Genomic DNA, 17011 nt, shown 5'->3' on the forward strand with positions numbered 1-17011 from the left:
AATTCAATAATCTACCAGTGTTGTTGGAGTGTGGAGGACGCAAAGTAATTAGAAATGTAGATATTTATTACAAAGAAAATCGGTACAATATTGGTTTAACAGGGCAAACCGTTAATTACTTAAAAAATGAGAAACATGAAAATTTAATATTGAATTGCGCGAATAAGAGACAACACCTGCCTGAAATATTTGGCGTTGTCACCAGAAGCTAAAGAATTTTGAGTGGAAGCAGCGACTTTACCCGGCGAACCTGCACTAAAAAAGTAAATACTTGTCTATCAGCCAGAAAGGTTACGGTTTTCTGGGATTCACAAGGGATGGTTTGCATCGACTATCTGGAGAGTGATAGTCGGTCAAAGGACTCTATCTATTATGTCTTTTTATTGGGCTGATTCAACGTTGGGTTGCAGGAAAATTGCCACATTTAGCGAAAAACTTATAGAACCGCCTTCGTTATAGCGTAAAATCCGAAGATCGAATTGATTTCGCTAAATCTTCTTGCGGAATTCTTTAACTCAGTTCCCATTTTTGTCTACCCCCTGTTCAGTAGCCAATCGTTAAGCTTTGCTGTCAGGATCGACTATGAGACCATGATCTTCCTCAACAAACCGAAGAGAAGATTTTAGTGTAATATTATTTATGGTTGCTGGTTCTATAAGAACATATTTGTTAGTTAGTTTAGGAGCTGGAAACTTTGTTTGTTTTCATTTTACATTTTTTACTTGAACATTAAGACATCTTTATTGAATGTTATCGATTTGTAATCTCGTCATCAGCAGCTTATGGCAGTGGTGGAATTTTGAAATCCTAAAGTGATTCCGAAAATGTAACGAAAGTTTCATAGTGACATATTCATATTTATATATAGTAGAATATGGACGAACTATCCATGGTATTATCCAATTGTATTTTTGAAAATACATATGTGCATAAGCATACGGCGGCTCACGTTTCAATCTGTTGATAAGGTGGTGGCTGGGTCCTATTCCAAATTAGAGGCCAAATGTTGAGGAGAGAGTAAGGATTGTCTTACATTGCTGTATAGGAGATATAGGGAAAAAGTGGGGACTCTCATCGAAGGTGGTGGTTTGGCTCTATGAAACCGTAGTTAAGCCAATAATGGTCTGTCGTGCATTCAAATGGTATAGGGTGCTGAAGTGTTACACTTCCTAAGGAGGTTGATCGTGTACAGAGCTGCTCTTACGGCATCTCTGGTGCACTACGGACTACATCAACAACGGTACTTATTGGCATTTAACACATAGTACCCGTGGACATTGCCGGAAACTGTATTGGTGCGAAGAAATTCTCGATTCCTTCAAATGCATTCCTAAAAACTTGGATCACTGCGTCGCAGAGACTACTCGGCTTTTTCTCTGCTCACATACCGACAAGGGACATGTGGATAGGGAGGATTCGCTGAAGAAGAGGCGCAGTGAGAGTTTCAAGAACGGATCGAAGCTAGAAAGAAAGGTTGGAATGACAGTTTTCTGTAAAGAGTTCCTCCTCGATCATAGCTTTAGGCTACCAAATTAGTTTAGTGTTTTTCAGGCATAGGTGCTTGTTGAACAAGTGGCGGTAGACATGCTTTCCGGAAGTAGAGCCTCTTTCAGACAAGTGAGCATTCATTTCGACATCAGAGCGGCAATACTAGAGCTGAGGGCGCTAACTATGCGCTTAAAGTTAGTCTAGGGGTGTCTGTCCTTACTAGAAATAGCATCAGTTTGCTTCATCATCAGACTCGTTTGGGTACCTAGGCATAATGGAATTGCAAAGCACCCTTGCGCTCTATCCAGTTGTATGGGCCTTATGATCTATTATGGTGTATAGGAATTTCAGTTAATAAAACGGATCGGCATTTTAAGCTGTTCAAGTGAGATCTCTGTTAGGATCGAACTCATAACCTAACCTAGCCATAAACATATTCTTCTAGCAAGTCAAGCGTGTGCAGGGAAATTAGTTCCCGTCTTTGTTCATTATATCTCAGCTTTGTTCTCACCGTAAAGTTAACATAAGAAAGTATATAACATTTAAGATATCGAACTCAATTCCATACCAAAAATGAGCTCATTAAAAAGGCATAGCAAGCCTTTTTTGAAACTCATCACCCATTAAAGTTATATAAACTATCTGGTTTTTAGAAAGAAGTAAAGCATCTTTTGGGGTTTTGAAAAGTAGTTGGCCAACATAAAATATTTTACGTGTTCTATCAACTGTTATGAGAGTACTCCAACAACACCGGAGAGTTTTACTTACATTATTGAAAAATGAATATTGGTTTAATTTAATTGAGTCAAGAGTAAAGGAGCTTAATGTACATGAGTCCAAAAGTTATGATAAAATTGGAAAAATGCGAATGCAAATTTTATGTGCAACAACAATATTGGTGACATATCAATCTTATGTTATGTAATTCAACTTTACTTTTGAGACAGAAGTATTAACAAATTATTTAATATAAAATATTGAATATTATAAGAAGAGATCTGAAAGAACCGTTGCTACTTTCTACTTAAATTCTTTACGTTAACGTTTGCTTTGCTCCTTGTGTGCCTTGACAACACGTTTGGTGTTGTCTCTAGAGTGTGGACTTTTGTACAACGCCAAGATGCTAGAGAGCTCACAGCAAGCTTACCTTAAAATTCAGTCTGCCTAATTTTTGCTCGCTTTGTTTATCCTCCTCATCGCCTTCTTCAGCATTTTCGGTGAGTTCCTCCATATCAGGCTGAACCTATGACATACCAGAACCCAATAACTACTAAGAAATGATAGCGTTGTTGATACTTACTTTCTCTTTATACGCCGATCCTAATAATTGTACCGATTTCATATCGACACCCTTCTTACCCTTACCATCTTTGGTTCGTCGCTTCTTTAAGAAACGACGTACACAAAAGAAGAGTATACCAAAGACGACGAGGAATACCAGTATGATAATTGCCACCACGCCCCATGTGGGCAGACCTGTCTTCTCGGCAATCACTTCGGTGACCACTTCGCCGGCATGTCCGATTTTCTGGATGGTAGACGCAGTTGTTGTGGTGGGTTCCTCTACAAGTTGGTGTAGACGAAAAAATATCATAGTACATGCTATGTATGTAAATGCGGGTTATTTGTAAATTGGATGTACCTTCGGCCTCTGTTGTGGTTTTGGGTGTCAAAGTGGTGAACATTTTTTGACTCTCCGCCTGCTGTTGTTCCGCCTGTTTTTGCGCGAGCTCGCGGAACACCTCACGCTGCGTGGTCTCCTCTACTTTCTGATCGGCCGGTTCCAGACTTTGCGTCGACTCTTCCGGCAGCTGCTCTTCGGTGTTCGTATTCGTGTTTGGCGGCATTTTGTGCTACTGGAAATGGAGGAAAATGGAGAAATATTGAGTAAATAGTTGTTGAGAATAACGCTTTCTTTATTTAAGTTACTTATAAAATTACATACAACCGACTCTCGAATTGGCAAAAGAGGTATAGTCCACTTTCACTCAGTACAAAATGTCGTGGACGTGCTGTGTCAGCCTAATTGAATTGATAGTTTTGCTTTAAATGTGTTTGTAAGCGGGAGAGCACGTGGATTTTCTGATAAATAGCAATATCGGGTTTTGATTCGATTCTTGATTTTAGGAACAGTAATCACGCTGTAGAATCAAAGACTGTTGCAGGTTAAACTCCTACTTATCCAAAATTGACCCCGACATATCAAATATATGTCCAGGGTGCAATGAGTCACCGCATGACTCTAACCACCTTTTTACATGCCCAGAAAGCTATGGTCCGGCCCCTACGAAACAGTACGTTCCCGGGCATACCGTTGGATGACCTCGATGACAACTTATCTCAACCTTACCACCCTAACGGGGACTAGATAACCGTTATAACGACAACAACTACAACAGTAACTGTTCATATGAATGAATAAATTAAATATTTAACATAAAAGATTTTCAAAATCGGATTCTTGAACACCTATTTGACGAATATACTTTTTTGGAAAAGTGTCACAGCAAATTGAAAGCTTGCCACACAATAGTTTAAAGCCACTTCAACGGAAACGGCTTTTGCTTTGTGTATGTACCTCAGAGATTTTGTCATATTTCTGTAGTATGGCTTTACAAATAATTGTAAAGACTGTTATATAACTACATATCGTCTTTATCAAATTTATAATTTTCCATTGAAACCCCGCATGCATGGTTGAGTATGTATTCACGTTTGCGTGAATGAACTTTTGCTGATAATGTGCCCGGAAACACTACAACTGCCGTCTCAATTAACGCCAATTCCACTAACCGCTTTATTTAATGAATTTTCTTGCAATGAAATGTGTGGGTATGTGCTTTTATCGTTTATGTATGGTATGTGTTCATTTATAAGAACAACTACAAGCTCCATGTTATTCAACGAACAATTTCGATTACTAAAGAAGCATACTGAACCATTATATTGAAGTACTCATACGAATTCAGCAATTTTCAATTGATCAAGTTATTTCAAAAGCAATATTGATTAGAAAAGTAAAAAATTATCTAACCCGTCAGAATTTACTCTAAAAATATAATATGTATATACTTTCCACCAGGCTTGTGCGCTGCGTTTGGGACCCACCACGTAAGGACGATGAAGCAGACGGTCCTTTTCTGCACTTCATCAGATTCTTTGTAGAATATGGTCGGACGAAAGCATGCCCGTCGATTGGAATTTCAGTGTGCTCCGCCTATTTTTCAAAAAGGAAGACCCCCCAATCTGTGTGAACATCGCATAGCTTCGCATGGTTCTATTTAGCGTACTGTGTGAAAGACTGAAGACCACCGTCAACAAACTGTTTGGACCTTATCAGTGTGGCCTTAAGTCTGGAAAATCAACAACTGACCAGATATTCACCATGCGACAAATCTTGGAAAAGGCCGGTGAAAGAAAGACTGACACACACCACATCTTTGTCGACTTTTAAGGCGCTTCGACAGCACGAAAAGGATTGATTTTAGGTCAGTATGTCTGAATTTTGTATCCTACAAAACTTATATGGCTGGATAAACTAACTTTGGGCAATACCAAATGCTCCGTCAGGAACGGGAAGGGGATCTCTTCGATTCGTTTGATATCAAACGAGGTTTCAGACAAGGCGACTCTATATCGTGCGACATCTTCAATCTGCGGCTGGAGAAAATAATTAGAGCTGCAGAGCTGAATAGAGAAGGTACAATCTTCTATAAGAGTGTACAACTGCCGATGTTGATATCATTGCCCTCAACAACCGCACCGTTAATTCTGATTTATTCAGAATGGATAAGGAAGCAATGCAAATCAATCATCAAGCATACAGTCGTCACACTCCTGACTTGGGTCCCGCGTTGGTGTCATAACTTCGAAGTCGTAGATATTTTGGTTTATCTAGGGAACAGAATTAATACGGACAAGAACGTCAGCTTCGAAATCCAACGCAGAATAACTCTTGCCAACAGGTGCTACTTTGGACTAAGTAGGTAATTGAGAAGTGAAGCCCGCTCTCTACGACCAAAGACCACGTTTCGAGTTCCAATTCTACAATTCACTCATCTTCCTGCTATATGGTACAGAGTCACTAATGATGACAAAATCTAATGAGTCAATGTTACGAGTTTTTCAAAGAAACTTTGCACATTGGCAACAGCAAATATGGCAGTCGGTGGAACGATGAACTTTATGAGATATACGACGACATTGACATAGTAGTTGAGGGAATTAAGAGAAAGCGGCTACGCTGGCTTGGTCATGTCGTCTGAATGGATGAAAACAATCCAGTTTTGAGAGTATTCGACGCCGTACCCGCCTTGGAAAAGAAGACCACCACTCTATTAGAAAGACCAGGTGGAGAAGGACCTGGTTCCACTAGAAATCTCCAATTGGCGCCAAACAGCGAAACGGAAGAACGACTGGGGCACTGTTGTGATCTCGGCTGTAACCGCGTAAGCTGTCGGGATCAAAATCGCTATCATTAATACTTCTCGAGATATTCGCTTTTTAAGTAAGGCTATATAGAATTTTTATGGATGGTATGTATTAAAAAATCTATGAAAATTGCATACAGCCTTACTTAAAAAGCTGAATATCTCGAGAAGTATTAATGAGAGCGATATTGACCCCGCACCTTTTTTATAGCAAATAAAATTTTCTACAAGTTTGTCATGTAAATTTTTTCTATAGCTCTTGTCATTTACGAGATAAATACAAAAAAATGCGAATTTCGTGGAAAAATCAGGTTTAGAGCACCGTATTACCTCGCCGGTGTGAGTTACGACTTTGTTGCACTGAGCACTTTTGTAGAGTGAACAATTCTGAGCAATACTTACGCGTCTAAAGTCAAAGCGATGCCATAAAATACCTCTGATCTGTAGGAATTTAAAGATAAAAACTCACGATTGCAGTGTATTTTCTATTGAAAATTTTTACATGCCTTGGTCCAGTTCTTAATGTTAATATTAAGGGCTAAAGTATTCCGGGAATTTCTTTTAGGGTATTTCCAAGGAAATTTCGTGACGAGACTGAAAAGTAAACACCCTAATGTGTACCTTAAATCAAAAATACGGTGAGTTCAAAAGTGTTCACGTGCAGTAAAAAACTCCGCATTGCAGCTAGATTTTAGTAAAGTAAACAGTAAAATTTTTTGCTTTTACGATTAGTAAAGTATATTCAACTAAAAAATTGTTAACCTAATCAAGCACTTCATTTAATAATCTTTGACAGCTATAGTACCCAGAAAGTAATAAAATTCACGTGCACAATATTTGAACTTTGAGGTAAAGTGGCGATTGAAGTTCAATAACTAATAACTTGTGTGGCCTTCTTTAGCTTTTATGACTGCTTTAATATGGCCAGGCATAGTTGCAACAAAACAAAACATAAATATTCACTCCAATTACTTTAATTATATATTTCCAGTTATAATTAGATCTATATGTATTTAATGTCTCTGGCGTATTTATTTATGGATTTATCGGTATTTTAGTCGTTTTTAACGGAACCTTTATAGGGGGGGGGGGGGTAGGTATATCACCTAATTTCATCCAATTTTATAGTGTCGGCTGAAGTGCTTAAGTGATTTGTTCTGAGCGAATTGGAATATTGTGCTGTAAGAGATCTAGGAGATATGAGTATTAAATCTCATAGAGGGCAGGGCGGGCCCATACCAGTTTTTTTTTTTTATTTTTAACCCACAGTTGCCTCTGTAACCCCTTAAGAAAGCCACCGGCTACATATTTTATATCTAACGAAGCCATCCATAACAGCTGAATAAGTTGGTTTTGATTGAGTTGAAAAATTGTTTCGGATAAAATAGGGTAGAAAATTCAAGCGCTTAAATAGTTTTGATAAAGAAAGTAACCAAAAAGTAAGTTATATTAATAAGCTATTGAGAAGAAATGTTTGGAAAATTGTATAAAGGGTAACTTTTATGAAATTCCCTTCCACCCGTCCCAATACTCTGAACAGTCAATCAAACTTGGTGAGGGCATGTAAGCAGCTTGGTCATTAACGCATAAGTGAAATGCACGTAAAACCACTCATGACCAATTAGTTACTGTTTTTTTATGGCTTAACTGTCGTTACAGAAAGTTTAATGGTTGATTTAAGCCGGCACTTTTACGAGTAACCTGCGGTGTGGTGAAATTACACGTGATTACAGTGAACTGCAGAGTAATCTGGGAGGTTAGAGGAAAAATCAAATTTTATGTGCATGATAGATTTTATATGCCACTATTACTCTTTACGAAATGAGCTTTATTTCAATTATCATGAACTGAACTTCTTTAATATGTAATCGAGAAAAAAAATATACAATAAGTTTTTAGTATATTTGGGACTTTTGAAGCTGTGTAGCAAGTAAAGTACTAATAAGAACCTGTTTTCTCTAATCTGTAGATATTATTTTTGTTTAATTTCTTTCTAATTCCTCTTTTTGAAATTTGTAGCAACCAAGCCAAGAAGTCTCTTATTCTTAAATTACTTGTAGCACTCGTTACAAATCAACATACGATATCGAATACTAAAAAAATCGATATTATATATTATACACCCAACTCTTTTTTTACTCCTTAAAATACATATTTCATATAGGTGAAAAATTGGTAGAGCAAGCAAAAAACAAAAGAAATCTGTTAATCCAGAATTAAGAACAGAAAAATGTGAATAGAACTAAAGAAAAAATATTTACATAGCTCCATAATTAATGGTCGCTACTTGATAACAAGCGCAATTGTTTGCGATGAACTGGACTAAAGTCGGTAACAGCACTTGAGATATTCATCAAATTATCCAATAGTGACTTTCGTCCGGTAATAGAGTTTTGAATTGTCGGACTACTTTCGAAAGGTCTTGCGCCGTCGACTTTTTTGCAAAAAATTTTCAACCGTTTAACTTCAAATCCGCGTAAAAAGAAACCGTGTAAAAAAAGAGTTGAGTGTATATATGAATAGATTCAAGAACTGTAATTTCATCCAGAAAAAACAGTGGTTTGATGTGGTTTGTGAGCCGGTAGAATCATCGGTCCATATTACTTTAAAATCGATTTCATGATAACCCACTATTTGATGCCTGAAATTGAAATTCGTGTTCTCGGAGACATTTGGTTTCAACAAGACGGAGAAGAGAGAACACTTCGGTTAAGATAGAAGATAATTCAAAACTTTGAGCCGGTCAATAGGCCACCGAGATATCACACCGTTTGACTTTTTCCTGTCAGAATATGTAAAATATCAAGTCTATTTGGACAATTTCGATACAGACCTTGGAGCAAAACATCACTTACAAAATTAGGGAATCTCGAAATGGATCACCCTTTACAAGCAACCAAAACAAAGTATTGTCGACCAGTCAGTGTCAACAATTCAAAAAGAAACATTTGGCGAGAAGTCTAATCCGGTATGTTTTTGCGGCCTTAAGATCATTCCAATTTTTCACAAAGGACACACTTAGGACGGACATTTAGAAGAAGAAATGTCAAAACGGTCGCCTTATATTAAAGTTTTATAAGAAACACATCGTGTCAACATCGTTTTTTAAGCCACAGCACACTACGTTCATTCATCTTTGGCTTTAAAGAACAACAATGTAAATTTTGTTAAAGAGGGGAGAACCCTCCAAACGCTCCAGAATTGCGCCCAATAGAGAGGTACATAAAATTTTCAATTCAGAGAAGAGTAATACTGCTATCGCATTCGCATATTCCATGAAGAGTTGATTGTCTCCTTGCTTGTTGAGTAATTTCTTGAAGTCCTTACTAAAAAGTATATTACTCGCATATAAATATATTTTATTGATTCAAATTTATTGGCGCTAATTACATTGAATTTTGTAAGAATTTTTTTTGGTGTCTTCTTCTTTTTGGTGTCTAGTGTTCAAAATACTATTGAAAATATTCCATAAATGTATACCAATTTTAGAAGTTCAGCAATATACTAAGGCGCCTTCCAGCATTTGTACGACAAGGCAATTCATTAGCGTGCTTGAAATTAGATTTTGCGCAGCTTTTATTGCATCACTGTGCCATTTAGTTAATCGCTGTAAGGGTTTTAAAATTTAATATTACAAGGAAAATAAATTAATTTGTCCATTTTCCCAGCCATTTCGACGGAAAACTATGCAAAAGCACTACTCATTAACAGTAAGTCTATATTTGACACATTTTTTTACTGCACAAATGCACTCGCACTTTCAATACCAACGGTCCAACTGCAGTCATGTCAAATTCAACCCAGTTTCGAGGAAATGCGGGCAACCTCAGGGTGATGTTAAAGTTGGCATTAAGACCACAGCTCCACAGCTTATTACTCAGTTGAATGTGGACTATGTTTTCGAGGTGGCTGTGCAAGCTGTATATATGTAAATAGCTTTTATACGAATATACGTATAATACATAGCTTTTATACGAATATACATATACAAGTATATCTATATATGAACATTAGTGCCAGAGTGTGCAGTGAGTCGTAGCGCAAATGACGTCAGTTGGAAAGGCTTTGGTGCTGCTTGGCAGCTGTTGATGGCGCCTTCGCTTCGCCACGGTAGACGAACACAGACCCTGTCATAGCCATTTTTCATGTCAAAATGGGAAAAACATATACATGCTATATACATTTATAATAAGAAGGTAATGTAATGTAAATAAGCTTTGCTTGTATGCGTAAGTGTGTGCAACTGAGCTTTATGGCGTGAATTTTAGGTCTGCATCACTCAAATATAACGCGTTATACAGTTAAGTGTAGGAAAATATAATGTCGAATACAAGTATATTAACTTATATATTAACGGCAACTTGTAAGTTTTCTATATAAAATGCACACATACATATATCTCAGCATATATGTGTAGGATACAGGTAACAGCTGCAAGAAATTGCTTTCATTTTGATGGCGGTCACTTTAGTTTTGCTGAAGATTGTCAAAGATTTTATGTGTTTGAAAGAAATTAGGGGGATGTCTATGGCTTTCAAGTACGAAGTTTTATTTTAAGTTGATTGTGTATGCGTTGTTTATATTTATACTGATTAAATTTGCTTAACTTTGGCCAAAAAAGAAATCGATAAATCAATTTTGGTGACTTCTAACTGCTTCAAATCGAAAAATAATGTATATACAGTATTTATTGAAATTTTACACTTTAACTTGTTGTGCTGGGAGCGCCAAATATTATGTTATGTATGAATTCGTAACTGCGGAATACGGATGCTTGTCATATATACTTGTATATACATTAGGGTGTTTTTTTTTTGAAATATTAATTTTTTTCATCATGAAATTTAAATAATAAAAAAAATTCCATGAAAATTTGAGCCCTTAATATTAACATTAAGGACTGAATCAAGGCATGTAAAAATTTTCCATAGAAAATACAGGACAATCGTGTTTTTTTATCTTTAAATTTCTATAGCTCAGAGGCATTCTATGGCATCGCTTTGACTTTTGACACATATTTCTCAGTACTGAACACTCTACAAAAGTGTCCATTGCGACAAAGTCGAAACTCACACCGGCGAGGTAGTACGGGGCTCTAAACATGACTTTTTCAAGAAATTCGCATGTTTTTGTATATATCTCGTAAATGACAAGAGCTATAGAAAGAATGTACATGACAAACTTGTAGGAAATTTTATGTGCTACAAAAAAGATCCGAGGTCAAAATCGCTATCATTAATATTTCTCGATATTCGACTTGTTAAGTAAGGCTGTATGGAATTTTCATAGATATTTTATTACATACCATCAATGAAAATTCTAAAAAGCCTTACTTAAAAAGCTGAATATCTCGAGAAGTATTAATGATAGCGGTTTCGACCTCTTTTTTTATGCACAAATTTAGTCGTAAATTGTTTGTAAGAAAAAAAAATTGTAGATACCAGATAATGTTACTGTGAAGCTACAGTTAAAACTTCAAGGTTGGAAACTGCAGTTTCGAGAAAAACGCGTTCAAATCTTTATGTACTAAGCTAATATCAAGTCAGCTACGGTTTCGGCACTACAGCGGACTCGAGAGGAAATCTGCTTTCAGTAATTTATATACCAACTTCAAAATGTTTATATATTACCAAGCTGTACTTTAAGGCAAAAATAAATTAATTTTGCGTCTTTCCTGGGCTGGTATAACTTCTTCGTCTGAAGAAACTTCAAATAAATTCAAGATTTTTCGCAAACAAAGATAATTTCTCAGAAAAATAAGTTTATAAGAGGAAAGGCTGGAATAATGTTATTTTAAACTATTAATAAGACTTTAATTATCCTCTTAATACAAACGCATTTTTATAACCAGAAAAGAGTATATAAGGTTTGTCATAATATTTGTAAAAAATAAAAGGAAATATTGGGTACCAAAAATTACATTCTAAAATTTTTTTTTGTGGCAAAAGTTTGAAAAGTTTTTTGAGGAAAAATATTGGACAAGTATTTTCTTATTTCGACTCAATATGACAAGTTTTTGAGTTCGAATTTTGCAAATTTTCAACTTATAACAAGTAAGGAAGGGCTAAGTTCGGGTGTCACCGAACATTTTAACTTGAGTAAAAATTGAGATATCATGATGAAACTTGGTACACGTATTCCTTGGCTCCATAAGAAGGTTAAGTTCGAAGATGGGCAAAACCGGTCAACTGCCACGCCCACAAAATGGCGGAAACCGAAAACCTATAAAGTGTCATAACTAAGCCATAAATAAAGATATTAAAGTGAAATTTGGCACAAAGGATCGCATTAGGTAGGGGCATATTTGAACGCTATTTGTTTTGGAAAAGTGGGCGTCGCCCCGCCCCCTACTAAGTTTTTTGTACATATCTCGGAAACTACTATAGCTATGTCAACCAAACTCTACAGAGTCGTTTTCTTCAGGCATTTCCATATACAGTTCAAAAATGGAAGAAATCGGATAATAACCACGCCCACTTCCCATACAAAGGTTATGTTGAAAATCACTAAAAGTGCGTTAACCGACTAACAAAAAACGTCAGAAACACTAAATTTTACGGAAAAAATGGCAGAAAGAAGCTGCACCCAAGCTTTTTTTAAAAATTGAAAATGGGCGCGGCGCCGCCCACTTATGGACCAAGAACCATATCTCAGGAGCTACTAGACCGATTTCAATGAAATTCGGTATATAATATTTTCTTAACACCCTGATGACATGTACGAAATATGGGTGAAATCGGTTCACAACCACGCCTTCTTCCAATATAAAGCTATTTTGAATTTCATCTGATGCCTTCTCTGTATAATACGAGTATAAACATTAGAACCAATGATGATAGCGGAATAAAACTTTACAAAAATACGGTATTTTAAATATTTACAAATAAAAACTTTTTCTCAGCTCAGGGATATATGTATGTACATTGGATTTGCTCGAGTTGTTTTTTATAATTAAAAGATATTTATCGCGAGAGACTAAATTCGAAAATTTGTCAAAATCACAGTTTTGTACGGTCCACTCCGAAATTTAAAAATCAGTAACTGAAAAGTCCTATACACATTTTTCAATAAGAAAACACTGATTAAAAGTAGTTCCACAGTGAAAAAAATATTAGTTTGCCATGTTTTTCCAAGAAATTGTTTATTTGTTGGAACGGCTAATGTCGGACAACTATAACAGGCAGCTGCCATAAACTGATACATCCAAATCAAGTCTGTTTATGGAAAACCTTTTTTTGACAAGGTATCGTCACGAACAGGGCACAGAGTACTCGCTACAATCTCTGAAGATAGTGGTCCTACTATAGCTTTAGCTGCCATTTAAATTGACCGATCAAGAAAAAAGGTCTTTTTACATCATTTTATGCCATAACAAGAAAAAACGTACCTTCACAAGTGCATTTCTATTAGTAACTATGTGTCCAGTTTGCATGGAAGCTATATGTTATAGTAATCTGATCTGAACAATTTCTTCGGAGATTATGTTATTATCTTAAGCAGTAAGCCATGTCAAATTTCGTGAGGATACCACGCCAAATGCGAAAGTTTTCCATACAAGCCCTTGATTCCGATCCTTCAGTTTGTATGGCAGCTATATGCTATAGCTAACCGATCTGAACAATTTCTTCGGAGATTACATTGTTGCCTTAGAAAATAATCTATACCAAATTTCGCGAAGATACATTGTCAAATGAACAAATGAGCAGCTTCTTGAAGAGAAAATGCAAAATTTCAAAACGATATCTTAAAAACTTAGTATATATACAGACGGACATGGCTAAATCGACTCAGCTCAACATAATGAGCATTTACTTGTATATACATATATACCTTATAGGGTCTCCGACGCTTCCTTCTGGGTGTTACAAACTTCGTGACAAACGTAATATACCCTGTTCAGGGTGTAAAAATGCACTTTTGAAGGGAATTATAGCTTCAGTGCAGTCGATATTAACATTGTTTTTGTTTTTTATACGAAAAAGGTATACTCAAGCAACAGCACTGCGAGTTTGAAGCGCTCAGTGATTTAATTCTGCTAAGGAAGTAAGCAAGCTACTAAGTTTTGAAGTACCACAAATCAATTAACTCACTTACTTGTGTTAAATACATTTTTTTTTGTTTTTGCTGCTTTTTGTGCTTGAGTAAAAGAAAAATAAATTTGTCTGCAAAGTTGGGCACTTAACTAGTGTCACAAAATTCAACACAAGTACGGATTTACTTTGGCTAGTTTTCTGACTCAAACACGAAGCAATACAATGAAATGCGGAAATGACGAAGGTTTTAGCTAGAAGCAAACTCCTGACACCGTTAAAAAGAAAAAAAAAACGAAAAAAACATTCAAAGTACAAAAGAGAATATTTTTTACCTTTGCTCATTCGTCACCTGAAATCTAAAACTACGTATCATCAAAAAAATCGAAATTGAGTTTCGTAATGCTTACTATTTCCTACATCATGTTATCATAAAATTTTAACCTCCTCAGATATAACCATTATATGTACAACCATTTTATAACCAAAACTCACAAAAATTAAAATTTTTGTTCCAATTTGTGTGGTTTCTATTTATAGCTTTTCCTTCACCTGAAAACTTTTGAAAAGTGATGTTACGTTAGTTTGCATTTTAGGTGAGGAAATGTATGTATGCGTTCGCATGTTAAGGTGTCTTGAAGAAGAGGTTTTCCACTGTCACAATATGCAAACATCTTGTCTTAGAAAGGTCTTTCGTGAGCTCTCTTTCTTGCAAGGAAAATTGTAAGAAAAATGCAATTTCTAATGCTGGCTGACATGTGAGTGTAAGTGCACTTGAGCAGCCGCTTTCTGTGTGTTGTAATGTTGTTGTAATGCAGTATGTTCCAAGGCACTCGTGTGTGCTGATGGCTTTAATTTGATATGGTCGCATGCAGGTGTGCCTTTGCATGAACAAAATAAACGTTCTAAGCAAACTTTTTCAATTTTTCATTTTACTTTGCGCTCGACGTCATTCTATGTTAAATGAAATGTTACGTATACCACATGCTGGCCCGTGCAAAGTGTTCATGAATGTTGCGTATACGCAGCGGTGGTTGCGATGATTTGGCAATATTTTTGCGCAATTCATCAATGAATCTTTTTGCTATTCACTTTTCTTAGCAAATTTCTTAGAATGTTCAACATTCAATACAGATATTAGAAATATTTCAGTATTCCTCGCTAGAAATTGCAAATTGGTGCTTGTAATATGCTTTCTATAGTTTTCCGTCACTTCGCATCAATTTGCTGTGGTGCCCAAGCGCATAGCAAATATTTATTGAAGCAAAGGCGGCACTACAAGTGAGTAAACACTTTCGTGCAAATTAAACCTGGGACGAAGCGTAAACGTCTGCGAGACGACAGCGCCTTTAACAGTGCATTTTTACTATTTATAGAAATTCCTTTGCACATATACTTGGCGGATATGCGGAATAAACTAATTTTACAAAATTTAGTTAAGAAATATATTGAATAAATGCGACTTAAGCTAAAATTTCCTCAAAACGCTTCTAAAGGTACCTTTCGTATAGTTTATTGCTGTGATATTAAACGAAAATTTAGTATTAATATGGAGACCCACGGAGCCAGAAATGGGTCTCGTCGTTGAAAAAATTTGTCTTGAAAATACGGATCTTCTTGGAACTCTTCAAGAGTCCATAGAGCCAGAGCAATATTTATTGAGAAAGTCGATTGTTTCAGTTATTGCACGGACAGTATTTTGCATACTTTCAATTTAAGATCTCGACGTCCAATGCGCCAAGTCGTTTCAAACGTCAGTCCGAGTTGATGCGAGCGGCGACTCTCCACGGTCTTCGTGTACACTCTTAGCTACGGCTGCTATATTTTCTTCACTGCGTGCTGGACGTGGTGGGTCGAATATTTTCCAACAATGAGTGCTGGGTCTCAAGATGTGTGATCGTTTTGCAAAAAGTACGCTCAGTAGCCTTACCATGACGAAATATCAAACAATACTGAACAAAAAAAAAACATGATAGCTTGTCACGACTGACGCGTAATCTGCCAAAAAAGGCTATTGAAAAAAGTACCTTTACTTGAATGACTTGCTATTAGTTCAGAAAATATGGTAACTTTGGTATTTTTGGGGAAAAAGCTTTGTTCGTAACATAACTTCGGTGTATTTGACCAATTTGATTGCCATACTTACGATAGACCTTGAATTGCGAGACCATTTTCTATTGAATAATTATGCTACTAATTTCTAGATATACATATTGTTCACTGGGCAATGTGAAAAGAAATAGGAAAGCAAAAGAGATAGCAGAAATAAGGCTTTAGGCAAGGTCACTTATAAAAAAAACATACGTCTGTGATACTGAATTGATGAGAGCTAAGATTTGAAATAATTTTCATATTTTCTTATATGCATTAGCACGTTCATTCAATAAAAAATATTGAAATATAATAGTTTCTGACCCTCCATGCGATTCTTCTGCCATAAAGACACTATCAAGAGTCATTCTTATAATGACGTATACAACTAAGCAGCCGTAAACATTCAATTCTATTAGAATTTCTGCACATAAATTACGTCCCCTTAATTAAGTATGTCTGAACACAATAACCAAATACTTTGTAAGTGTTATTTTCTCTTTTCATATTTGTTTCCAATTGATCACCGCCGGTGGCACACAATAATTAATCCTTCTTATCCAATATATCTATGTACGTAGGTATTGCCAGCCCCGAAACCGTTGACTTGCTGGAGCTTCAACGCGCATTGCTTGCCTTGAACACCCACTTGCTGTGCATATTAATTAAATAAATAGCGGCAAGCTGCTTGGCGAATACACACGAGAAAAGAGGCAAGCAGCAGCTTTGGTGGAAAAGTACAGGGAAATTATAGCAAGTGATGAAGAAAGCAGAAGCACTAGGAAGGAAGCACTTCAGTGTGCGCACATTGACTCAGTAGACACTTGACTGACAGATAATTACAAGTGGCAGCTGTGGAGATTGCCAGTTTGCTGCGCTCGTGTTGCGCGTCAAGTACAGTGGAGGCAGAAAGTCTGTTCATATACATAAAATATATACGCACGTTGTATAGATGTAATGTCATGATTGTGT

General features: G+C 36.3%; 1 protein-coding gene across 8 annotated transcripts in view; it reads right to left on the reverse strand.

The window, feature by feature from the left end:
• LOC120768475 (synaptotagmin 1) overlaps window positions 1–17011 on the reverse strand; it is an 81385-nt gene that overhangs the window by 28364 nt on the left and 36010 nt on the right. For 5 of the 8 annotated variants that reach the window (XM_040095183.1, XM_040095189.1, XM_040095186.1 and 2 more), the window contains 3 exons: window positions 3131–3344; window positions 2789–3051; window positions 2636–2731 (listed from right to left, as the gene is read on the reverse strand). In XM_040095183.1, coding sequence (XP_039951117.1) covers window positions 2636–2731; window positions 2789–3051; window positions 3131–3335 — 564 coding nt within the window. In that variant the 5' untranslated portion in view covers window positions 3336–3344. The remainder of the gene's footprint in view (window positions 1–2635; window positions 2732–2788; window positions 3052–3130; window positions 3345–17011) is intronic. The other 3 variants (XM_040095190.1, XM_040095188.1, XM_040095184.1) reach the window with 2 other exon arrangements.

The sequence above is a fragment of the Bactrocera tryoni genome, chromosome 2 (genome assembly GCF_016617805.1).
Source record: "Bactrocera tryoni isolate S06 chromosome 2, CSIRO_BtryS06_freeze2, whole genome shotgun sequence".
NCBI classification, from domain to species: domain Eukaryota; kingdom Metazoa; phylum Arthropoda; class Insecta; order Diptera; family Tephritidae; genus Bactrocera; species Bactrocera tryoni.